The sequence below is a fragment of the Opisthorchis viverrini genome (genome assembly GCF_000715545.1).
Source record: "Opisthorchis viverrini unplaced genomic scaffold opera_v5_221, whole genome shotgun sequence".
Lineage (NCBI taxonomy): Eukaryota > Metazoa > Platyhelminthes > Trematoda > Opisthorchiida > Opisthorchiidae > Opisthorchis > Opisthorchis viverrini.
The window spans coordinates 222,016-249,828 of record NW_008751873.1 but is presented as its reverse complement, the minus strand read 5'-3'; the positions used below and the strand labels follow the sequence as shown (position 1 = coordinate 249,828).

At 41.4% G+C, this 27,813-nt stretch overlaps 1 protein-coding gene across 1 annotated transcript; it reads left to right on the top strand.

Moving 5' to 3' along the window:
- Positions 1-12,492: 12,492 nt before the first annotated feature.
- Positions 12,493-17,470, top strand: T265_08405 (hypothetical protein; the record flags this gene model as incomplete). The annotated part of the gene is made up of 2 exons (XM_009174201.1): positions 12,493-12,554; positions 14,194-17,470. One exon carries the CDS (start codon positions 14,207-14,209, stop codon positions 17,468-17,470), a length of 3,264 nt encoding a protein of 1,087 aa, XP_009172465.1.
- Between the last annotated feature and the right edge of the window lie 10,343 nt (positions 17,471-27,813).

The following is a 27,813-nucleotide window of genomic DNA, read 5'->3' as shown; positions in this document are numbered from 1 at the left end:
CCAAAGACAAGTGAGATTTTGCATGAACAACAAGACGAAAATGATCAGATAAAATTGTCGGTTGACGTGGCCGCACGGATTATTAAATAAAAGGTAGGTGTTGAGAATTAATTACCTTAAAGAAACGCCTACCAGTGTACCGCACTGGTAGCATAAAATTGGATGGTGAAAGTACAGAAAAGATGTGTAGTAATTAATTATACATGGCTTTCGAGCTAGGAGATTTGTGTAACGGTGATACTACTGATGGAAGAGGCATGCGAGTAGTATGTTTTCTTAAAAATTTGCTTTGCGTCTCTTGAAAAGGGAGATCTGCTGTGGAATTTGTGGAGTTGCTTTGTAACATTTGCTTGGATTTGACAATTAATGATTCGAGCCAATGAACATTTCAGATAGTTAAAGAAGACGCATTCAGGAGAAGATGGATGTTCAGTCTGTGTAAATAAGATGCAAGTGGCTTCCCTGTCCAATAGTCTGTAACTGGTCAGCTGGAAGTTTCTAATAAATAACACCGCAGCGAACCCCTTCTTCTCAATGTTTGTCCTCAAATATAAACTGGGTGCAACGAAACATGGATGAGTTTCGAAGTATTAGCTGGCGTTTGCGGTCAAAAAAGACCTCAAATGTATTTAATAGACCGCACGATTAAAAACTGCCTAGTATTAGTACTCTAGTCGGCGTATGCGACACACAAACTAAAAAATATATTGAATCAGCAGTGAGTCAGGACAACCCAGAGAGAAGTGGCAAATTTCCGGTTCATGAAAAGGTGCTTACGTGTCCGAAGTGTGGTTGCCTAGTGCTCAATATTCTATATGTCCAAGCAAGTAATTGAAATGCTTCCTGAGGGTTGTTCCCGAGTGAGAGAAGGGACCATATGGAACAATGCACTCTTCAGAAAAAGTCGAATTGACCTCATTTTTGGAGGTGGCTGTTGCAGTTGTCGGTGCTTCACACAGATTGTAAACCTTGGAGGGAGAAAGCGGTATAAAAATCCCATCCATTGCCACTGCGCTACAAGATCCAGTTCGACCAGAAACCCGAAATTTTGACTGACCCTGTAGAGGATTGGGAGACCTGGCCGTAAGTATTCCGTCATACTCCCTTCAATTGGCATAGCATCTAGCTGAACCAGGGATGTTATTGTTCAAATAACAATAATGTAGAGTACATAAGATATAATCTCAAGAATATTCGTATTGTCAGGAGTGTAACATATTCCCTATTATTGTCACACATCGCATCCTAGAAACCAGCATTACAAAAGGAAGGTACGTAGTGGTTACGATTGTGGCGGTAAATATTCAGGAAATGCCAAAAGAGGCTTGATGCATTTACGTTGAGCCCTGTTTTAAAGATTTTTTCGAACGAAATATCTTTTCTTGTACCATGGTACTCCTCTTTCTCATAGAAATATCGGGCAAGCCAAAGGGATTTTGGGGTATAATGTGTCCAAGGACACCAGTTTAGAAATAAATCTGCTTGGTCATTTTTATGCTTTTAAGTTCGGTACGTGATTTGCCGTGATAGGGTCTATCAGTGAGGGTTAAAACGCATAAGTCTGCAATCTAATTATCACCTATCTAGAATAAAACGCATATAACACAAATTCCTGATGGGTGGTTGTGGGATTCATGAATTTTAACTCCTCCTGGCGGGGTTATGACACAATGGTCGCCAACGTAGGTGATCCGCAAAGCAATAATAGCTTCATTTTGCTTTTTCAAGTAAGATTTTGAAAGCCTCACTGTCCGTTTTCGACGAACCTTCAACCCGAAACAGCGGATACATCAGTGTTCCTGAAAAGAAAGTTAGGTTACCGTATGAAGCAACTGAATGTTGTGCTCAGCAACGGCTAAACAACAAAGCAGAAGTGAAATTTATAAGAAAGCAGACGAGAAACTTCGGGTGGAAACCGTACAAGGAAGAAACCAATTAAAAAGAGACGCTGTATCGTAATCTTGACGTGGATTTGCCGGAGCACAATGCGTACAACAAACCAAGGGTGATAAGTCGTTATGGCAGACAGCAACTTGCAAAGGCAGCAGAATTCTAGGCACTATTATGAATAACACTGCTTCTACCATCACGTTCGACGGAGCCGGGTTTACTGACGCTGATATTTTTGTCATCTTCACTTGAACCCGAATGCATAAGATCCGTATGTTAACTTGCAACCATTGTTAAAGGATATTGGCAGACGCACCAGTGAAGTTAGCATCAACTCTCCAGTAAATATTATGCAACTGGTGACATCTACAGAATGTTCCATTTTTCATTTGAATACCATGTATGCCTCCATATGTTGTCCTACATTCATATCGGTTGCTGGCCAACCAGAATAAAACAGTTGTCATTCATAAACAGGCGTTGTGTGTTCACTTAGGCAAATAACTTCCATTCCTAGAAATTAGAGCAAATTTGCTTCAATCCACCTGTTTACGTTACGTTCTTAACAGAGCTCGTAAGCTCTTGTGCCTTGCGAATCCTATTTTTCACACACAGATGCCTCCTCCAGTTGAGCGGTTCTACGGGCTTACTGATTTTGATGTTGATATATTCATCGTCAGTTTTTGCTTTTGAACATATCGTTTCTGTCACAGAATCTTAAAGGCCGGATTATACGCATGCGTGCATAGCCTCTCCATCCAACCTTTAGATTGGGTGAAATTGAAAGGGGGCGAAATCTCTGACGCTTTTACCTCCGCAGACCAGAACATTCAGTTTGGGAGCACCTCGTCATCCGTTGCGTTCACAGGATACGAACCACAATAGTATAGAACCAGTGCATTATCAGACAGAAAAGATTAAATTGGAAAGCCTCAGAGAACTACATAACATGTCACGTGACAATATTCATCCATCTAAATTTGTCCTGTTAATATTCCTGTGTGTGTTTAATTTTGAATTTAATTATTTCCTGCTGACTTCCTTTTACGTAATTACATGTTCTGTAACGGAAACTGAAAAGGCCACGCTATTTAAACATTTGTCACTGTTGTTAAATTAAACAAGAATAGTCACTAAAAAGGTTCCTGTTGCACGTGTTTATAAGCGCACGTATAATACGCTATTCTCTAAGCAGTGAAGTAAGGCTTGGACATAGATAAAACAAGAGTTAACAAATGTTACCTGTTGAGCGTTATTTTTAGTGTACACAGAATCCTAATCCGAGGGAGTTGCCATTTGCTTTCCTTTGTGGTTTACGGTACACTTGATTGCGCTTGAACGCCTCATCTTCAGACAAATCCCTGAGGGAAATCAGAGTTTATTATCATGGGTTGTTTTTATGTTCGGGTTCTGGTTCTATCTTGCATCCAGATTTTCTGGAGAAAAAAACATATTGCAACTTTTGAACAATAGGAGAGCCAATGAGCTGGTAGCTATAAAATCCCGCTCCAACAAAGTTTCGGTTTTCACATTTTTAATCCTAATGTGAAGAATAGATTTACCTGTCTTATTAATTCTATCTAATCCAGGTCAACGTTTGGTCCATTGTATCCTCGCTCCTGCTAGGATGCTCATTACCGGTGTTCATGCTTGGCCGTGCCGACTTTCGAACGCCAATTTTCCGGCCGGCATACCTACTGTCACTGCTACACAAGCGTTATTAGAATCCACGTTAGAAGTCCTGAACGAGCACGTTTCTGCTTGGGTGATATAACTGGTTTGCCCAAGGTTTCGAAGTTGGTCAGTAAGTAACTACCTGGGTTATGCCGGTTCTAAACCGATGTATTATATTTCAGTCACTTAAGAACGCTTGAAATCCACTGAATCGTTTTCCACTAGATTAATGTAACCGTGCAACCTTGTAGACTTGTTGGTATTAGGTTGATCAGTTACCCCGCATGTTAATGTTGTGAATTCCGATTTCCGTCAGAGCTATTGGATAGTTGCACTGAGGAAATGTATTGGTGGAAAAGACCAAGTTCATCGATCAGTAGTCTTGGTAGGACAGTCTACTTGAAGTTTTAAACTTATTTCAATGGTTATCTTGCTGAAGAAGTGCCATTAGTCATAATAATTTAGTTTTAGCTATGTGGAGGTTTTATTTTTCGATGTTATTCAAAGGTTTATCTACAGGACTTAATGTAACTGGGTTGAATGAGAAGGTATTTAGTTACTTGTGGTAAAGAACTTAGTCTAATTTCCCGGTGCCTGCCTGCTCACATCCTACTCTTAACAAAGTGAAGAATCTTGATAACATTTATTCAACTAATCGGAAGAACGACTACCGAATGTTCCAAAATATCGATTACTCAAATCCGTCAATTGCAATCGAACGGATTGCTTTCCAAGTATATGGTTTTGTGTCATGCAAATCAGATCACACAAGTTCTTTTTACTCCTAAAGCAAACTGGTTGATGAATGCGCTAATCCGAGCGAACCAATCAAGTCCATAAATTTAAATTACTCACTCGCAGTTAATCCCTTCTACTAAGCCAAGCACTTTCAAGATTAGCAGGATTTCAACTTCCTCAGTATTTACAACAAGGGCTTTTATGCTGGTTAGTTGGGTAACATCTTCGTACGAAAGCGCCATGTTAACGAGTACAATCGAAGTAAAAATCCACCATCCTAATCGATCGGTTAAGCAAATTGCGCCTCAATATATGCTATCTCGTGAATAAAGCTGGGATTATTTGCGCATATATGCAAGTAGAAAGTACGATTACAAACCAGATGATATGGTTGATTTTACAACAATGGATGTCACGTCTGAAACAAAAACTTGTTAATTGGTGGTGGAATTCCTAGAAAAAATATGGTGATACATTTGTGGAATATGTCAGTGAGATTTTTATCTTCGTTGCATAGTGTTTGCGGTAGGAAACGGATGGGGACTACCTATGATAGGCGAAGTGCATGCGTTCATCTCATTCTGCTACATGAAATGGACCCATATGCATGTTAAAAATACCGGCATATTGGATAATTTTTCAGTCACTCTCATACCTAACCAACGCTACTTCAACGATACGCATAGAGGTCTTCCTCTTTGAACTGCTCTGCTTAGTGCCACGAGGAACACTGCGGTTGAGTCGATCAACTTTAGCTTCAAACCCGTTTTCCCCAACGTTTTACAATCATCAACAAACAAAGCCGTCTAGGTTATACATGATTATATGTTTCGATCACGTTACGGACTGAAAATGAAACTACACCGCTGTCCATTATGCTACCTGTATTAAGCCGATCGATGTCTGTTAACAGTTACTCGTATTTGCGTTACTCGTTCGGTTGGAGAGTTCTAAATTTGATGCAAGAAGTTTACGGGATGCTTTTATTAAATGCGGATGATAGGGGAACCTGTAGTAATTTTGAAATTTCATCCTGAAAATATGAGCACTGTAGCTCAGATGTAAGAAGAGCTGCAGGTAGCAAAAAGGACCTTCCCAGATACTTTTATTTGTGTCATAAATGTGTTGTAGCCCATGGGGCTGTCATCTGCTTCCGGTCATTAGGAAAATGCGGCCATTGTAGTGTATTCAGTTGTCAGTTGTAATTTTGGGAACTCTGCTATGTCAGAATAATTTGCGGAACGCAATGTTTTGCAACAGCCACTTTCAGCGCATTAGTCTTACAAGCGGAACAGCTTTTCTAAAGAGCATTTACTGAGTAGTGTCAAATTAGAAATTTACTATTCTAATCCTCTGGAGAATTTTATCAGACCGCAATACGGGTTATTTATCTGAAAGCAGGCGGGGAAGCACTTTTGAAGAAGGATCACACAGTCGGACAGTGGTTTTTTTGAACGTTTTCTGCCATCTTAAAACACGATTAAGAAGCATATCGTGACCGCATATGACACACAATGGTGAGATAATTTTTGACAGATTGTGTGGAAATATTTGCAAATGCACTAGAGCACAAAAATAATTCTCTTGGAAGCAATTCTCTAAGAATTTCATACCAGTTGGTGATGAAAGTTTACAACCGGATTACACAGGTCATCAAAAGTTCGCACATTTCCCTACCTAGATCGTTAAAAGGAGTGATGTGAGTTACCCGACCCATGTACGAACCAGGATTCCGCTGAAACACATCACTCTGAATGTTCAAACCGTCAACCATACAAACGACTCGATTGTATCGGAAGTGTCTGATGAGTGAACATGGTTTGGGAGCAAGGGTTGTTTCAAACATTCCATGCGTTAATCAGAATAAAGTCAGTCAACTGGTTTGTTCAGCTGAATAAATTGAATTTAGTTGTGGTTTTTACTCGCGTCTAATTCAGAAGTTCATCTGACCAATGCCGAAATGCCCGATTGCAGAGTCCTTCTACTTGTTGAACGCTCGCGTAGCTAACACTCTCAAAGCCCCAAAGTTTGTACTAATTAGGTTCCCCCTGTTGACCAGTTCTCAGGTGGTAGTGCGAATCCCATTGCGGTCATCCCCTCATCTCCTGGTTTTATTCCTCGAACCGATTTAATTCTGTTGCACTCAACTTGACAAGTAATTTGAGCACCTCGCTGCCCGTTGAACACACTACACTTAGAAACTGTCATTGGTAGCACTGTTTGAAACGCTGAATTTTTTTATATTGATTCGTTTTTGAAATTCTGTGACCAAATGGCTAAACGAATAAGCTGATCCACCACACTAAGGCGTCTTCCTTAGACATCACGAATGCCTTCCGGTAGTCATCCTGTTTAGGGTGAGCCATCTGCTACTACGCATGAATGTTAAGGACACAAAATCCAAGTTTTTTGAAGAACTACACCCGGTCGTTTTGGTGGGTTCACAAGTGTACATTTCCAAGCAGCCGAAATTTAAAGCATACTGTTATTTTGATCAACTTCATTTTTTTCTAAAAGAAGAACAATATACAAAAGGACATATTCAGCTGCTCAGTTGGGTAGCTGCTTCCTCGTGGCTTAGAACATTGTATCACATCTGGGGAAAACTGTAGATTGACACCCTCCGAGAGAATCATCAGTTATCGAAAGGTACTATATAAGGGTTTGTATCCTGATTCGCGATTCATACCTCCACGATTTCCCGTGAAGATAGCGGATAAAAGGATAAACGGAAAAACAGCTGTCACCTGTGCAAATGACTCACCTCCTAACAAAACAATATGTGAGAGTAATCACTATATATAACTAATGACAAATTCTTTTGTTACCAATCATCTGGAGCCTACAGTCGACATAGGAGCTTGAAAGGTGAACGTGTAACCCCCTAAAGATTTGAAGGCTCATGACCACAGATATTAGCTCGGGGAACGAGGAGCTTCTGTTCCGAATGACCTCCCACCTGGATTGTTCAAAATTAGGGGTGATGTCCTGAGTTATCCATATCTGTGTCTGCATAATGTATCAGACAACTGAGACAGTTGGTTATGGTGTCTATTTTCCAAAAAGGAGGCTCGTATTGAGGAAAATCAGCTTCGTTCAGGTTTAACGAGACTGTTGGTCTCACTTATGATTGGCCGCCTCAAAGTAGTTCATGAAACACCGACTCGAAAGCAACAAGAGGGATTCCGGCCTGGTGGAGGTTGCGTTGGCCCAAGTTTCCCATTCCGTATGATTCTCTAGCGACGTTATACGTAAAAACGACCCATGATTCACAAAGTCCATTTCACCCGGTTAACCAGTCTGTTCTTCTTGACATGCTTGTCCGTCATCGAAGCTTGTGAACACAATAAGTCCATTGTATTACTAAACGTCTCGGCGCGTGGCGGTATACATAAGCTCTCCAAAAGTTTCCGTACGCAAAGCGGTGTCTGTCAGAGGTGCCCATTCTCTTCATTGCCCTTTAATTTCGTGCTCGATGAAATAATGAGGCATACGCCCGAAGGTCTTCAAAATACCTGTCCAAATATGTGCTCACACAATATTTGCCGATAACATCGTACGGGTCTTCGGAGAGTAGAGGAAGGCGTGGATATTTTTGGATGAACAGACCAAAAACATTCCGTGCTTAGTTTAAAATTTGGAGACACAAAGTTTAAGGTCATGCTCCTAGACACGTAGTCCAGTACCAGAAGCTGCGTTGGTTATGTCCTGTATTGTATCTTGCAAACCATCCTGTTCCGAAGAAAGTGTTGCTTTTGGTGCCAAATTTAGAGTAACGGAAGCAGTATGGTAGTGACTACTTGGCAGAGGTATCAAAAATATTGCGAAACGTTTGGGTGCTGTCGGTGCTACTCGCCTTCCAGTATTAGGAGTGCGTAATCTCCAGTGAACCTGGCTGGCGACGCTGCAGGTCATGGCTACTAATCGATGTTAGTGGCATTACTGTTGTCAGTTTCTACCAAGATTGCCTGTCAGGAGATTCTGGTACCTTTGGATTGTTGTAACAAGCTCGCCGCAAGTCCAGTCTCCGTTTGCTTTTGTTCTTCTGATTACGATAAAGTTGTAAAAAAAGCATGGTTGTTCGGTAGCCAAGCATCACTACCGAATGCAAATGCCATGTCCTGGATGATGATGGTGATGGTGATTTGCGCCGAAACGGGGCCGATGCGATTCCGTTTGACCTTCTTCGGTGACTGGTTTGCCGTGACAAAAGTACGAATTTCCGGTAACATAAGAGACTGTGTCATTCCATTCTGTTAGTCGCTTTACGTGAATACCCGGATTTTGATGCACACAATTGTTTCAGGGCTTTTCATCACATTGCGAACTTGGGCATAATATGACCAATTAACATGTTGAAATACCCAACTTAACTCAAAAAGTGCCACCGATGTAATCACACATTATAAGGAACTTCAAAAAATATGGCAAAGTTTTAAATAATCGAAACCCCTTAATATGGATACACGCTGAATAAAACAAATGGCGGCTTCAAGATTCCGACAAGTATATTAAAGTATTCAAATAAACAAAAAACATGTCAGCCATTGTATTGTCGGAAATCACTTCGAAATTTGAGCGCAGGAAAATTTTATTAATCCCTAAAATTGCCCCATCTGATTGAGATGATGAAATAACGCTTCATTTTTGTAAAGTTCATGTCCGTCTGGAGTCAATTTTGGGTGGGTTTCAACGTAATATCTCATAGGCATTGTGACTTTATTCAGTTATTGGTAACATCCTATTAGCATAGAGCACACAACTTCAGGCGAATGGTCTAATGGAGAGAACTACTGGCATATGCTTTAACGATAACGAATCAAGTTCATGTCACTTCCGTGGAGTTATTTATTTCCTACTTCCGAACGTAAGGCCTGTTTCCTTCGATAGATGCTTAGTACATACATTCTGGGTAAACAAAATGTGCAATTTGACCACAGGCGGAACATTGCATTTTTTACATCTTACTACATTAGCCCACATCTGAATTGGTAACCCATGAATTATGTATTCCTGGTATTTGTTGCGGATGAATTAAGGTATCGGATAGGGAAAAAACAGACCGTGGCTTTATAAAAAGAATCTTGTTTTTCGTGCTAGTCAAAGTAAAGTGTGAATTTACTATTTTTGCGTTGAAGACCCCACCGCAAAACATTTTTTCAAACGTTTGAATATATCTGGAAAATAGCACTTAAGTCCAGCTACTCAAACAAACCATAATATATGAATAGTACTCAAAACTTTGCCCCGGGATCATTTAAATTTACTTGATTAACAACGTATTTTATCCATCTCCCCCTATACGCAAACCATTTCAGCGTCAAGAGCATTTTCTAGGAATGAGAGCAATATAGATGGACATGCCGAATGTGCTCAATTGTGAAAAACATGAATTGGTCATCAGAGATTCCTTTGTTTGCCATTGATGTCGTCACTATGGTCAAATTTTCTGTTCGCGTTTTCAAACCCCCAAAAAACTACCCAACTATTTCGAAAACGCCCATCCAGAGCTGCAAGGGTAGTGAAACCTTTTCAAGTGGATTCTCGAATGCAAAAGGAATTTTTCTTAATTTATACCCGTATGAACGTGTTATATACAATAGAGATTTGTTGGTGTTTTCCCAGAAGACAACCTGTGAAGGTGGTCGTATCAGTCGAAAGGAAACTTCTGGAAATTTAACTCTGGACCCTTCAATGGACTGCAACACACAGAGTTAACTGCTCCTAGTAAATAAATTCTTATGGCGTAACACATTAAATTATGACCGAAGTTGTCTTTCTTCACAGTATTTTAGGTCTACTATTCAATGGTTTGCTTCGATATCGTGGAAGACATTTATGTTCCGATTTAGAAACTACAAATCAGTTTTAGTGAAACCCCTGCTGACGACATACAGCAAGCATACTTGTGTATGGCTTACTCCATCATCATACAATACCACGAAGCAAAGTTGCTACTGCATTCAAACAGCCCTGTTGCGTGATCCTTTCGCCACGATCATCACACCTTGTTCACTTCTATGCGATCAGTTTATCGTCGGATATATTTTGTTCACATTGACGGTCACGGATTTTATTAGAGCACTAGGCATTCATTATGAATCCGACACACCAAGCTTCCGAATTAGCGCTCGTCACATTTTCATCGCGATCACTTTTGAACCCGAAAATCCTGAAAAGCTTCCCTATGTAAAGTCCATTACTGAGATGTGAAATGCAAAACTGAATTAAGAACTATACCAGAAATCAAGCACAGACCGAGCCAAACCTGCAGGTACCTTAAAAAGCGGTGAATAGACAGAACGTGAGTTGTATTGCAGACCCTAATATTCAACTTGAGCTCACAATCCTGTTCGTAAGGGTGTAACCTTCCATAAGTTTCTCAGAGTAGTTTAGTAGACATCAGTGGATTTGTTGCTGGACAATGTTTCACTTTTGATACGAAAGCTTCGCCAGATCAAGTGAATATGTTGCCAGATTGACCAAGCTTTAATGAAGTCAGAGAACTAACCAGTGAAATTTCGTACGACCAGCTGACTTGACCAGTCCTGGGTCTCAGTATGAAGTTCTGTTTTTTGCTTAGTATGGATAATTAAGACTTACCTTAGAATGGTTAGGAGACTTTGAAGACTTAATTTTCCGATCTACCATACCTGAGTGGAATATTACTTCTGAGTGTCATTCACAGATGTTTGTTCTCTGTGTCGTAGGGTTAAAGAACAGCCAGACTGGATTTGGGAGGGAGTTAATGGATCTCATTAGTATTAGGTTTGGCACTTTTAGATACAGACGGTTTCACTGGCAACTGTCCGCCACCGTGTGTCATCTCGGCTGATCCATACGCTTTCCAGTTCTGCTTCCGCTGTCCTATTCACGTTGGCATGCTGGGCGATTTCTATCACCTCAACCATTATTCGACGTGGTACGAATCTTAGCTCTCGTTTCACATCATCATCATCATCATCATCACCATCGACAGCATGACATCAGTGTTCAACACCGATGCTTCGCCGCCCTACAGTTCCTATATTATTCAAACAATGTTTTTAGTGCATGACATACCATTGCAGAGTCCTCGACCATTGCCTGATATTCATTAAGCTTTTGAATGATCTTTTTAGCATCACTTATGCTAACATATTTTGGTGTGCAACTCTGGTTGTTTAGCCTACATAAACCTCTGGATACTCGTTACATTATATTTTGTATACGCAGTCCATAGCCATGTCAACCAGAAGAGTATCCCTCAACTGCCACAAACCTGAGTATGAAAGTTTCCCCTTGTGGGGCACTACTCCAATATTGAGTGCATTTCGCACCCTCCTAATGACCTCAAATATCTATGTTTTATATGGGGTGACCCAATACTTGTTGGGTCGTGATGCCTTAGTTGTTTCTGACTTGAAGTCACCGTTTTGCCTCAAGCTTCGCATGGGGCTAGAGTCACCCTTCCTTGACTGAAGGACACAAGAATGAAGGGAAATTAAAGAGGAATTTTCACCAGAAATCAACAGGCAGTGGTGCGGGTTTAAAGTACTCATCAGTATATCCGAAGGCGGCGTGCCAAAGTACGGTGTGCAGATGATATCGACTGAATGGGAGCACACCTCAGTAAAAAAGCAACAATGTAATAAGAGATATTAGCGGCTTAGTGTGTCACCATGCAACACTCCTGTTGAGTTCCATTTGAGTAGCTCACAAGTGAAAAGAAGGAGGCTGTTATCTGCACTTAGAATGTGGTTCAGCGGCGGTAATGGTCTCCACTTTAGCCTATGTTGTAGCTCATATATTTACATTCTTGGTAGGATATCTTGACATTTCCACCAGATGTAATTCTAAAACTATAGTTGTCTGGTAAGAATGCACAATTTACGCAAGAGAAGTCCACAGGCTACTCGACGATGTCCCAAGGGCTGGTTGCTCCCTGGAATTAGTGATTCCGCATCTCTCAGGACATCTTGGCCAATTACTTATCTGTCAAATATCTAATCGGTTATGGTACCAATGTTTGCAACGTCTTTATAGATACAGTAGGGGTTATTGGATTGTAAACGTATATTTTGGAAGTTGTAAAAGAGATTCTGTTTTATTTATATTGCTCAGGATTTACTGTTCTGCGTAAGGCCAGCACCGAATAAAGTTCCAGTTCAAAAATACCAGGCTGCATCAAAACGCCAAACTCAACATATTTATGGCAGAGCATAAGACGTGAAACTTCATGTCGAACATCTAATCACGCCACGTGCATATCTGTAAGCTACCATTTTGCTGTATTTTACTACTCCTTTCCTCAGAGTGCATTTTTTTCAAAAGCGTGCCAACGTTCGGGAAAATGGCGATCATATGGTGTCATTCTCATTCAATTTTATAACGCTGGAATGAATTGTTTCTAAGATATTTGTTAGGAAAAGTGCTCTGATGGATGTCACCTCCTGATCGGACGTCGGGGATGTGGTCGATTCAGTTTCTAGTGTTTTTCAAATCGTAAGCAGTTAAGGTCACAGCATGGTGATTTTAGAAGGTTGGGGTTTCGAACACTGGAAGCCTTCCTAGTGAGCTCTCAAGTAAGGCGACCGATCAGATCTTCTCTACGGAGTCTAGTTTCTTTTCCACGTGAAGGTGAAGACATCGTAGTGACCAAAAACAGGGTTGGTCTATCTCCGAAGACTTGGCTGTCCACCGGCATCTAGTTTAATCCCTCGTGAGATTTTTGTTACATATACCAGTTTTTCACCTCGGTTGTATCCAGGCTGATTGAACTTAAAATTGTCCTCTTGACAGCGTTCCAGGTAAAGGAACTTTGGCATTGAACAAGGTGCATTCTGCATTGCAGTCTGCACTAACTAAAAATTCTTCAATAAGTAGATCGGTGACGTTTCCGTGGCAACGTAAGACGTTCAACTGAACGTCTGTACCGAATTTTAGCATACACCCAGTAACAAGTAGTGTCATCCTCCTGCTAAGTCACCGGATAGCTTTCGAATTTCCAGTGCAGCGCTTATCATCAGCATTCATTTACCGTCGTCGTTTAATGGATTGATGCCGAAATGTTCACTTCCGGATGACCAAATTTTTAATTTCATTGAACTGATACCGCATAAAAAAGCGAGTGTACTGCTGGAAGAAGAACTGTCCCAGTATAACAAAGTTGAGTGGCGAACGGCCGTAAATATGAAAGCCCGTGCCATCGAATGCCGGGGTATGATGGTCAAAATTCTTAAACCGAAGTCATAGAGCGGTATGCATGAATATCCACTTCTTACTTCTATTTCATACTTCAGTTGCTCTTTGAAAATCACCATGCTAATGGTGTTTGAAGACATCTCGACCATCAATTTTAGGTCCAGCAGCTCCGAACAAGCCGCCGCTAGGAGTGAGTACACTGATCTCCAGGACATTTTAGATTTCATTTGTGAGCAATTCGTTCCCTAATTAGAGCGGATTTTTTGTGTTTGATCATTTGCGTTACCCAAAGGACTACTCTCATTTTCGCTTTCCTTATCGGTTAGGATGCAGCGTTTCACTCCAATGTCATCATATTCCTTGCATAATCCATTTCCCTTGTCAACTAACGTACGAAATCAAGTTAAACCAAGAGCGGAACAAGCATAATCAGGCGGATGTTGAAATCAAAACTTTCATCTATTTCAAAGATTTATGTGGTTGTCCGTTGGTTAATGCAAACTTTTTACTCCTAGGAATGAGTAAACTACGTGACACTCATTATATCACAAGTAACGGTTTCTTATCAAGTGACCGGATAAATCACAATAGCTTTATTTTGTTACATTTACAAAATGTTTACACATTTTAAGTAGTTTTCTCCCGTTTGAAGTTTAACTACGTGAGTCATGGAGAAAAATCAAACGATTTATTCTGTTTGTGTTTTAGATCCTACTTTCACATGCTTTCGACGAAACTGGTCGCTGGTTTTGGTCATTTTTATTGGGCGACAGCACATGCCTCGCAGAAAGTGAGCACAATTAAAGTTACGCAGCCACACTCGCAGAAAATTTTGCTGCATTCCACGTACGCCAGCCTAGAATATGGAAGTCACAGAATCAACTGGGTGCAGACAAGCTTAGCAGTAATTTACGGATTACTGGCAGTCATCGGTGTCCTTTCAAATGTCCTTGTGGCTTATATTCTGTTGTTTATTCGTCGAAGAACTTTGTCAAACATCACCAACATATTTGTGCTGGTACTAGCATTATCGGACATACTGCTCTGTGGTTTCAACATGCCTGTGCAAATGTATTACGAACTGAAAGAATCTGCTCCGTTGAACTCGGCTGCGTGTAAAATAATGTTTTCCATTTTTGGGATTCCCATGCACATTTCATGCTTGATAATTTTGTTGATTGCATGTGACCGATATCAGATTATCATATATCCCCTGTACCCGAGGATGTCTCCACGAATGGCGCTGATCCTCGTGGCTGTTGTTGTCGCAATCAGTGTTGGAAATAGTTTGCCAGTGGCTGTTTACAGTACAGTAATTACCGTAGTCCATCATCCAAACATATCAGAACGCGTGAGTCACGATCATGCTTCGCCATCTACTCAGCGTGGTAAACTACTCTCTACCGAATCTCACATTTATTGTGTTGAACAGTGGACAAATACGACCGCCAGGTTAATTTATTCATTCGCAACATTTCTGTTACACTTTTTTGTCCCGCTTGCTCTGACTGCTTGTCTGTATGGCCATATATTTTGTCGACTCCACGAACGCCGGTTTCATCGAGGAGCATTGGAAAGAAAGCGACGAACAAATAAGATACTCATCCGAATAGTTGTATGTTTTGTCATCTGTTGGACTCCATGGGCCTGCTTCTCACTGTGGCTGGAGCTACATGCATATTTCGTACAAACCTCGTCGGTAGCTCGAAACATGAATAGCCTGACCAGTTCGGCTGGTATGGAGACTTCTTTAGTTGACATACTCTCGTTGTCAATTATTTCTAAACGAATGGCAAGGGAAACTCTCTGGTACACGGCGACAAGTGATAGCTCATCAACTTTATCTTCACCAGAAATGCTAAACGTTTACAACGCTGAGAGCGAAGTTCAGAGGGGACATGCACCGACAGCTCCAAGTGCACGAGAGTGGTCCAAGAAGCTATCAGACGACTTCCCAATATTTGGACTATCTACTCTGGAAAACCATACAAGAGTGATTGACTTATGTTTGAAGCTTTTTGCAATGGGCTCCGGATGCATTAATCCTTGGCTGTATGGTTGGTTTAACAAGTTTTTCCTCTCCATCTTGAAAATGTTCTGGAAGAGGGCTATACACAAAACCGACTGGATAATGAAAATAAAGGAGGTTATTGGTCGGGCTAGGTATGTCCGCTGGAGACTTGTGCCGCAACAGAGTGTGCCCATTTATGAAAAACGTTCGACAGATTTCGATTCGAATATTCACAGTGGGAATGGAAATCAGAGAATCCATTACGAATCCTACACGTCCAAATTACGCAGCCGCACATGCTATTGTTGTGGGGCGTACTGTACCTGTAGTTTTTTCTATAGACCGCGTTTGTTACTACCAAATGATGTTCAAAACAAGATAGAAGAGTCGTTTGCCGGACGCGCAAAGAATTTTGATCATTCTAACAAGGATAGTTCAAACAAAGATTCAGCCAAGAAAACCGACAGTTGTGAGAGATGTGCAGCTACTGGTGGACTTACTGGTAGCGGATCGAAGACATCTCAGTCTGGTAGCGCAAAACACAAGGGATCACGTCACTCCGGTGATATTTTAATAACCCCTGTCAATGGCCAGTTAGTTGAAGGCGACGCAAAGTTCGATGTTTCACAATCAACAAATAACAACGGAAGCAAACGTGAAATCGAATTCGGTGGCTACAAGCGCTTCGGTAGAAGATTTTCGCCTCGCTTCAGTGGGTCATCCACAGGCACATTTAGCTATTTAGATCCTTCGACAAAACAAACGAGCCTGAATCCGTCTTCAGCATTTACCCCCACCCCACGTGGATCTTTTCAGAGATCAACAGAACAGAATTCGTTTTCAAAACTAGATATTCCAACAATGCCAAAATTCAACTCACCAACCACGGGCAATTTCGGATATCCGCACGAACTTGATCTATCGTCAGCACTGAAATATTCTTGGAATAAAGACAACCGAATTAACATCAATTCAAGAAACTCGATTCATCAGCCACACTCCATTTTCTATGAAAATCAAGAAGATCCGAGTGATTCAGGTGATAATCATGTCATTACAATATTTTGCCCGCAACTTCAACCAGAACCACGGCCGATGGAACTGCTCACAGTCCATGAGCAGTCCGATTCTCCCTCAAACCAATCTACAATCCAAACTGAAGAACCCACACGAGAGGTCATTCAGATAAGTGTCCACACCGCAGAAAATAACACCGAAACGGGTTTATGTTTCCATAATCGCCAGATGTTCCCGCTCGCGAACAGCGAACTAACAGCCGACAAAATTCCGAGCATTGCTTCTGATGCTGCTACATCCGGTCAGTTTGCTAAGGAAATTCCATTTGTAGATGATGAATCAGATGACACGCCTAATGAATTACCAAACATCACACCCGATCAACCATGTGATTCGGGAAAACCTCCCCTGATAACGGAAATTGCGAAAGAAGTGGACGTCAGTAACCAAGTTTCACCAACACACAGACCATCGGCTGAAAATCTCCAGGAGCTTCAAAAGCAGACCGCCTGTTTAATCAAAACAACAGAGGCAGAGTCAAGTCCAAATAAAGCGAATACCATCATGAAGAATAAACGTAGATTTAGTATTTATCCCGGATTTACGTTTCAGTATCAACATAGAACAGGTTCCGGGAAAACTCTGTCCGAGATACCGCGGCGAATGACCTTAAAGGAATCTCGGCGTAGAGGGAGTGTTCGCCATTTACGAGAAGAAGTGCAAAAGTTTGCTGAAAGACAGTATGCTGCCGCGCAGGTCAAAAAGAAATTACTCCCATTTCCCGAATCAAATTCGAATGAATCATCAGATGTGGACGATTTTGCTCAAATAAGTCGCCTCGTAGCTCGCGAAGCGCTTCTTGAACGGCAAGCAAGAGTTCGAGCACATAGTCTTGGGGCTACACTTGACGGTGACGTTGCTAAGAGTCGCATTCGTCATAGCATTGGAAGACACTAACTCTATAAAAAAATCTGGCATCTACAGTCCGAAACAAACAAAATTTTCTAAATTGTTTGTTTCAAAATTTCGAACTGATTTTATGCTTAACGCTGATTATTTTCCAATCCATTATGTCACTGTAACCGCTGCCCATTGTCTTCGCCCATTAATATATATGATGTGCGCTTATATACCCAGATTGCAGCATAACAAATTTGTCAATAAAATAGTAAACGCTTCTACGCATGGACCATTGTGGGAGATTGGAGTGTAGCCAAAACAGCTCATTAAAACCATAGGTCTTCTTCCGTAGAAAAGGTGAAGGATTAACCTAGTTTTGTGTTGATGGGAAAAACCATCTGCAAATATGAAACAGAACTCCCGTATATGATAGCCTTTATGAGCGATGCACTGGCCTAATTTCGTAGACCTGCAGAAGGAATAGTAAAAAGGAAAACTTAAGCGGAAACAAAAGCAATGGCGGCATTTTGAAGCCTATCGTCAAACACAGATGAGGGAGTGTATATGAAACCTATCTAGGATCAACAATGTTCTGGTCACATCTGATGGAATCTGGTTTATATGCGGTGCATTCGGTATTAAATGCAAACATATGGGGAAATCATAATCGAGAATGTGGAGCACTAGCGACACGAAACTGGATTTAGACATAATTCGTGTTGGTAATCGGTTTTCAGCTAATCAACTGACGATAAATTTGGCTTGTACTGATCGTATTGTTTGCTCATATACACTGTCGATGATTGCATCCGATTCCATCATGACCCACTTAGTTATCACAGTTAATATTAAGGTGGTGTGTTTGGCCACCGTTCCTGAACTTCGTCCCAGGAAACCTTGCATAGTTTCTACATATCGACTTTGAATAATCCGTGCAGTATCTACTGGTGGTTGCAGCCTATCTACTCTCCTGTTTGTCTTTGCAGATAGACAATTGTAGTTGCGCTGAGGGTAATTACGTGGTCGTAAGTCACATTTTTCGGTGCCGAAAAATCTTCAATACAGCTTGTTTGCCACTCATTTTCCAGTTATTCTGAAGTTCATGAATCACATGCTGTTTTGTGATTCGAAGTTCATTTCTTCCTAGACATTTACATTGAAGTGCTTTTTTTCGTTGTTACACCAGACTTTCGGTGGGATAAGAAGCCATTGAGTGGTTTCCAAACCTTAAGTGAGGACGCAAATTCACAAATGGTTAGTTACTATTTGCGTAAAGAGGCCCAATGAACCGGAAGAGCCAACGTAACGTTAGTAGTTTTCACCATACACATAGGTAAATATGCATATCTCATGTGGATCCCTGTCGAACTCTGTGATTAGGTAGTTACATGATTCCATGGATCACTGAGTCTTGGTTTCTGACACTGAGCAAAATTCAGGCTAATGATACAAGTTTGCATGAGCAGAAATTTTCATGCACAGTTTCTTGTATGTGCGTGTAATTTTTTTTCTTTTTTACCACACTTTGAAAGTTTTTGAAAAAGTGGTGGCGTTTTAAAATTTCATTATAAGTGAGTCACCGATTTACATAGATCCTTCGAAGCAATCCCAGCCTCATCCTGATGGTCCTTTTTTCCTTTAAACGATTACTAAAAAATTCCACCGAATCAAGAAACCTTGTCGGTGAACACTATAAGAGAATAGCATTCACACCCAGGGGATAAAAATATGAGCTAGTTCACAATTAAGCACGGGCGCTCATTGGACATTATTAACTTTTTTCTAAGTAGATGATTTATTGGTATACGGCTCAAAATGCTGTGGAACACTGTCAGGAATAGAAGCTTGGCATCAGAATGGTTCCTGCCATACTGTAACTAGCAGGGGTCCGTTGATAAAGGACGACAGTACGCCTGGAATTTTGTCGGTTCCTGTAAATCCACACACGAATAATCGCACAGCGTACGCAGCGTTTGTTCATGCGTAAACTGAAAACTGGCCTAGTGTGGAACCATGAACATCCAATGCTCCAGAAATGTCATTTCAAAAATAGAGAACTTTCTTTGACTTGGCCTTCATCAAGACACCAATTTGGTTTTGATGGGTAGCTTTTCTACAACACATCTGAGTCTCTCATGCATGACATGCTGCACCAAACCATCTCGTGCTGCAGCTGGCAAAACTGGTCGTGAGTAGTCCAGGAGATTTCAGGGAACTTATAAGGAGTACAAAACTTAATTCAGTCTTCAAAAGGGTTGTCAAATGTAGATCATTTTTCAACATGCACAGTTCCAAGGTTTAGGTTCATTTGGTTCTTTATTCAACCGTTAATCCTGCAGGACATTCGAAGAAAACTCTTACTACAATAGATTGCTCGATATGCATCTCATTCGCAGGGAATTCACGCAGTCAAGATGTCTGTACTGAGGTTTCCGTTTTGGGCCTCGGAAAGGCTTCAGAAAGATATCATTTGAGATGAAAACATTGAGGGAAGATGCCAATATTTTGCATTCATGCACATACACACATATATACATGTACGTTTTTTCGCATTTTCATCAGGTCAATATTGTGTCTATGCAAGTAGTAGTACACATTTGTAGTATTTTTTTCTTTGCAAAATCAGCCATGTATGTAACGTTGCATCTCTGGAGAGATTAAAACATTATAAAATCTATCATTTGATAACAATATTGGCAAAGTCGGACAGGTTTGTTGACCTCTAAGTAAATTCTACAAAATCCTGTCAGACTGAAATAACAAACAGTTTAGTCCACACAAAAAAATTGACAGGATGGTTTCATCTGATTTAGTGATGGCCTCAGAAAGCCCCTAAAACAGAAGATCTGGAATAGAAGGGGAAAATTCACGGAAGGAGGTGACGACCTAGATGATCAAACAATCTCCTACAAGTTACCATCATCAGATAATGCAACATCATTCCTGGGAAGAAAAAAAGCGTTTCGTTTAATTACTTTTAAAGTTGTTTAAGGAAAAAATAGAAAGAAAATGAACAAAGGAGAGAGACTTAGGCGGACATTCTGAGATGCCCACATTTCAGTGCGGACGCCATTAAACTTTATTAGCCGCCATCTCTTGTGGTGTCTTCAACCATTGAAAGTGGGCGTCACTGGGACCTCATCCTGGATCCTGGGCCACACCAACAAATACAGTCTACTTGTTATCTAGTTTGTAACTTTACTCCAAAGGCTACCGATCTCGATGTATACGATATTTCATTTGAGGCGAGGAGGACAACACTCGCCTCCGTAGACAGTGATTTGCCATGCGCAGCACATTGCTGAGCCATCGCACTTAACGTTTCCAGGTGGTCTCCTTGAATAAGTACCTACGGCATAACCAAAAAAACGTTTTTTAACTGTCTCACCACGAATGTGGCACCATCATTCGATATCAGCAACGCAACCGTTAACAATATAATCCCGTACATGTGCTGTCACCATCACCCTCGTTAAAACGTGCGAGCTGGCACTTGACTGCGACCTCCGGGACACAGTAATATACCTCTTGGACGCCACAAGTGATGCAGATGGGCGAATGCGATTCGGCTATTAAATGTCTATGACACTTTGGCGTCTCTAAAACATTTATTGTTTTTCAATGAATCGCAACGGACACAGTAGGGGACTGCAGATATCCGAGCAAGGCTCTGCACTTTGTAATCGAAGGGTGTGCGCTGACAAGTGGTGTGATATTGGTCAGTTTGTTCGACAGAAGTAGTCCATGGTCCTTGTCTCCAGAGATTCGGTGCGATTTTCTCTGTGCATTCCAGATCGATAAGGTTCTCAAAGGCAACTACCGATGAGTATCCAGCGTCCGATTCGTTGTTTTTTAGACGGCGAGTATGAGCAAGACACTAAAACCTTTTGCATTTAATGCCTGACTTAACGGGCAGCTAATCACATCAAAATTTTGTCATAGAAGAGCCTCGTAGTCCGATGATATTTTTCTCACTATGCTGTCCATGAGCCTTTGTAAAACAACGTGCTAATTTCTAGCGTCGTAATAATAGGGGATATTGTTTAAATACTTTCATTTCCATATCACTTTGGTTTTGGTGGGAGATTTGACTAATACGAGGCAAATTTCTTGCCTATGACAGTCTTCTTCAACTGAATGTGTTTCACAAGGCCGCTGACTGTTTCGTTGAAGTTTGTCTTAAACATAATGTGACGTCAATCGATGGCCTATAAAACCCTCTTATACAAAACGTTCATTTTGAGGCCACCATCGTCCAGAGTCAGTGTAGCGTAGCATCCATCCTAACTGTGAAATTGACTCCTATTCGCGGAATCCCATATTTGTCGGAATGAAATGGTTTGAAAACTTCTCCCGAGCGCTTCTCACTTTGCACTAAAATCGAGTTTCCAAAATGTCCTTCTGACGACTGGGAATGGCCTGCGCACATTGAATGCCGGCCAGTCAAAGCTCTCCCTCTCCTCAGTTTCGAAATTTCAAAAGGTATTCTGTTTACGATCTTCTGATGGGGATTGCCCCTAGGAGGCAGTTCCCCCGATATGCATCTCGCTACAACATTTTCCGAAAGATCCCACTGTGATTACTTCGCGATACCCACAAGATAAACGAAAAACTCCAAAATTTTCCGTGCAGGAGACGCATATGCAAATTTTAAGGGTAATATGGATGCAAATATTCCTTAGCATACCCTTTTGAAAAACTAATAAATACATTTCATTTCGTCTGTATGACACCACCAACGAGGCTTGTACAGAGTTTAAATCACCAGTTATGCAGACAATTCCTTGTTTCGCTCCCACCACCCCATCGCCCTACACGAAACTGCCTTCAACACATTAGACCTACTTCACTGACCACTTGAAGATCATTAAATCGAACGTTAGGAAATCAGAAGGATAGAGAGAAAGAAAGTGGAAAATATTTAAAGCAATGGTTTGTACGGATAAACTCGAACAAATTAGGTAAGATTATGACTCCCTCATGTTGACCGGTTGAACGGTAGACTGATGGAAAGTTCAAAACTGCATAGCAAGTTGGGTGGTGTGACAGGCAGCAAATTCACACGAGTGAATCACAAGCAGAATGTTATAGACCTGAACAAAACTGTTTCTTTGTCCTTCTTCATTTCCAGTTTCCTTTTTCCACAGTAGCTACAGGCTATTTTCGCCCACAGATGTGGCTCACTCCAGTAATAACAAAGTTCCACTCACCGTTTTATGCTTCGAAAATTGATACCCTAAGCCCAATAACAGCAAAATGAAACTCGGATAAATAATAAATGAATAATAATAATAATAATGAATGATTAATAGTTATGAGTGAGCAGAAGTTTTGTTCTTAGCTGAGCTCACGCTTATGAGACACTGAGATGCGACCATTTCGCAATAGTGTGGATTTATTGCTTTCTTCGAAGCGCGACAGCCAAATTCAATAGGTTACCCAAATAAGGTTGTTGGTATAGCGGAGTAATAAGGAATTGATTTCTTTTTGATGAACAACACCCGGCTTCTCCGAAATTCAGCTTTTGAAATCAAATCAATCAAATAACAAGCAAATTTTGTGTTTGTCTCCCGATAGGTCGGACTTGTGAACGCGAACCTGTCGTTGATTCCGTGTTTGTTCATTATGCCACGTTTTCGGTGATTGATTACCAGTTAAATTCTCATTCCTCACCCATGTGTATGACCTACGAAGAAATCGAGAGAGGCAACTGACTCAGATAAGAATAATATTGCCCAATACTGCAGTAGGGTGCGGTCAGAAACAATAGTGTCCAAAATCATCAGCTCTATTTAAATGGAGAGTCTTCTGCAGACAAGATAGTCCATAGTGGATTGCATTCATCAACTTACTACTGAAATCAAAATCCTCACTGAACTGCGATATTGTAATGCAGTCTAATGCCCCATTAGAGTGCCACTGCGATGTAGAAGTTAGGATCACAATTAAATACAAATGCTTTCCATGAATGCTGCTATGTTCCAGGATACTACTGGCAACTTCTGTTTCATTTGTCTGGCCCAGCTATCAAACCCCATAATTTCTTTTTTCTTTCTGTTAACCATCTAACACGGATCCACCGGCTATCTACAGCTGAACACGCAGTTGGTTCTCCTATCCAGCGCACTTTGTCAAGTACCATACGACCGATCATCACCGAGCTCTGCAGGCGGCACTCATTATAATGAACGATGCCGGAGGTCATTCAACCCTCACATAATAGCTTGTTGGGATAGCAAGAAAATGTGTTGTTTCCTAACCACCACCCAATACTTTCCGCTGACAGCTAATTACTGGCATAGAATCTGAATTTGGTGAAGAGAACGAATCTGATTGACTGAGCTGATTTTAGCTAGGAAACGTTTCAAGTAAAAGAAGATTTTAGTATTTACATTCAAGTGTCATCTAGATATCATTTTGTCCCTCATTTCAATTACATCTCCAGTTGAAACCGCCTTTTTGTGACGAATTCAAACCCCTTTCACTGCGTTGCTGTCCACCCTAATCCTCCTAATCCTTCTAGACGCGGCAACTGCCGATCATGTCCATTGGTGTGCCCCAGTGAGAAAAACATAAAACTTTCAATTCAAATAGTGGAACATTCGGCAGCTAATCGGTACTCTGAAATAACACAATATGCTTCACAAAACCGCCTACACTCCAACAGTTTTCTTCGGAAAGAGGACAGAGCTCGCTCTGCTAAAACAAGACTTTGAAATATCGAATTCAGCCTCGAATAGCTTTCATGTATCAAAAGTGTTCAACTGGCTTATTGAAAGCGGTGTTTAGTGATCAACCGATTGTAACAATGGAAAATTCCCATTTCTCTTCAGTTTGATTCTAAATAGCTTGCCAAGTAATCATGCAGAAAATTGTGCACAGTTTTCCAGTATGTGTGAAATTCTTATCGTTCTTCGGTTGCCAGACCAACTCAAGCGAATATAGAATTCACTTGATGACAATCTGGAATTTACTCCAAACGTCCCGCAAATTTCAAGAAACACTAATCTGTGAAGCATTTGGATAATACGGTTACAGTGTGATTTGAAAATCTGATGGTTGGTTAAATCAAACAAACAACTGTTCAAAGGTATCACATATATTCAAACCGGTATCTAGGGTTGGACGCTGGCCCCTTCAGACGAATTTGTTGTTTTGCACTCTGGATTCACTATTCTCTGCTTTCATTAAGAGTAACAGATAAAAACTTGTATCGCAAGCCACATAACAAATTTGATTTGATCTTTGATGTGCTTCGGAGCTGGTTGAAATATTGTTCGTAAACTGCATGGATGACAAGAAGTTCTTTAATGATATATTTTATAATGAGCGAGCTGAGAGGTGGAGTAAGAAGGGTTCTAATCCATGTTTTCACTAGGCAGCTCACTGTCACACAGGTTTAAAACTATTTTTCAGGCGACACTAATTTGGAAGAACCCGGTGCAACTATTCACCTCTTTTGAACTTGAGTTTTATTCGTACATCCGGGAGCTGTTTGTTGAGCATTTTGTAACTTTCGGAACTAAAGTAATACGAGCTCAGCAAAACTTCAGATAACCACAATAAACAGATTACCCAGTAAAGGACTATGCATTAAGCTCAAATGACTATAGTGAGGGAAATGTCACCAAATTAACCTCACTGCAACAAAAGGAAAACCCCAAAGCGTGATCAAAAATATGGGAAATAAATCCGAGCGACACGGGTGATGGCTATAGACAGCACCAAGGAAATCATGAAAACTTAACATTCAGATGCCCCTAATCGATAACTTTCAGTCAGACAAGATGCTTTCCAGTGTATAAGAAAGGTTGGCCTGAAAATTCGGATGTAAATAGCAACAAATCAAAAAAATATCAAACAATGCTGAATGCTCTTCGGGGCGCAGTAACTACTAACACATTTTAAACCTGCACGTCAGACAAATGGTGTTAGGCATATAATATCAGGTGATAAATTCAATAGCAAGAATGTACCCTTAATGCCTTGTGCCACACAAAATAGTCCTAAGTAGAGGGCCAAAATTGAAGAGCAAATCCTAGTCAATGACAAGGATCATGGAAATTCCATGTAAGAAAGCAGCCTTGGTGTACTGAGGAAAGCAGACGCCTCGATATGAATTGGTCCTCGGTTGGTGAAACAAAAGTTCACGATAAAATCAACGACACACGTGCTGGGTTGGTGGTAACCGATCAGCTATCAGCATACCACCTCTTCTTTTCACTCCACACAATCAGTTTCCCATCCTAGACTCTGCTTACTTATACCACAGTTGCCCGGAAATCATGAGCAGCGATTAGATAAGATTGATAAAAGGTTCCAAAACAGGTGCTCTCAACTCCTCGAACACAGTATATTCCGTGAGGATAGATACGTTGCGCAAGCGACCCCTAATCTCGCTTGTAAGCAACACATTGAACTTCATGCATGATCCAGTGGGACTGAGAAATATCAAACAAAATCCCTAGGCAACCACATTTTTCACGACAGAAAATTACATACTGTTGCAGACTGTCACAAACCGTGACCGTCAACGTTGTCATTCAGGCCATCGACTCAAACCACCACCAGATCTCCCGTAGTGTCCAGGCATGCAACCTGGACTTGGATCAGAGCTCCGAGATACAGGACCGTCAAACACGTTACTTAGTATTCTTCACTGGGTTGACAAAAGGTTTGACCGTAAAAGTTTTCCACTGTTTGATGATGATTTAATTCAGCATTTGGATACCTATTTCTCAATATTGTGTACTGGTGTGGATGTAGCTGATCGGGGAACCCTCAGTGAACGTAACCAGTCACCAATTGATTGCTTAATGTAATTGTTTAAATTTCCGATGTTGTCACAGTGTACTTCGATGATCGCGAACAGTTGTAATCCTCACTAAAATATAGTTTCGTATGATCAACCTTCTTTGATATGGCTGCGAAGAGGCAGGTATCAACCAATGTAGCATTTTCAGCATCTGCTGCCGGTGGTTTACGATTCCCTGAAAGCAATGGGGACGAAATATTAGTTGTCGGCTAACCACATGTTGTTGAGAGCAGGGCATCTGCTCCCAATGCTGCTCAGCGTCCAAAGGTGGGCAGCAGCTGCCTTTGTATGGATTTTTCCATGATTCACCGAGCTGAATCTTTCCGACGTTAGTGGTACACGATATGAAGTTGAGATACCCAGCGAAGGCATCGACATTGAACCAACGATGCATTCTGAGCCTGAAATGGTCCAGAACTGGGGATAAATCGCCCATTAAACTTCTTCACCTATAACCGGATCGATCAATCTCCGATCGGATGGTGGCACTGCGCAGGTTGTCGGCTAACCACATGTTGTTGAGAGCAGGGCATCTGCTCCCAATGCTGCTCAGCGTCCAAAGGTGGGCAGCAGCTGCCTTTGTATGGATTTTTCCATGATTCACCGAGCTGAATCTTTCCGACGTTAGTGGTACACGATATGGATTGTGGCGTAATATGCTCGGAAAATCTGATTACGGTTGATTAACACACGATGAGCTTGCTGGTGGCGGCGTCGGGAAACAGGCTCCACCTGTGTGGAAACATCTTGGATGCATGAAGGTCCAGAAGCGGCCGGACTTACTCCGGTCTTGTGATAGTGAATTGCAGCTCTCGGGCAACTGTTATGAGGTAAACCATGCCTAATGAATCGTCAGAATTGGGACGCACAGCTTTTTGTGGACAAATGCATTAGTACTCACGAGGGAAAAGCTGTGGGGCTGTTTGAACTTAAACTGGTGGGGGCGTGCTTTAGAGTTAAGTACACGCAACCGGTTTTTGATACTGACAGCAGGTCCACCAGGAAGAATTTGTTCCAGTCTCACGAATAGCAAGGTTCGAATGTCACCATACGTAGTTAATGTGTCGGCCAAGCGCAAGAGTAATTTTGATTCTTGTTGGAACTAGTGGGGACCGGGGTCCTTCACCTGACGAAGCTTATTTACATTATCCTGGGTGAGATGTGAGTGTCGGTGGTGTTGACTCAGACCAGTCCTCGACGGAAACGGGTGGGGACAGTCGGAGAAGAATGGGGTGACTACTTTCGTGCCAATAGTTATCTGGACGCGAACTTGACATTAGCCTACCAAGCCAGCTTGGTTTAAGACACTGAGAAAATCCTTAACCGTGCTTCACCAGATTATGCCCAATGTACTGGTTGGAACCCGTACGGAGGCGTCAGATGCATCGTGTTGTCCATTGTTGAATGTAACGAGTACTTTGGAAGCATACTGGTCTCTTCTGGTTGTGCAGAAATCTCACCTCACCCAGACTGCCCTTCGGACTAGTTAGTCGGTACCATGAAGTGTTGGCGTGATGCACCACGGTGTATTGTAACACTGCCCCGGTAAACATCGTTTATACATTTCGATTTTGCCCTCAGTGTA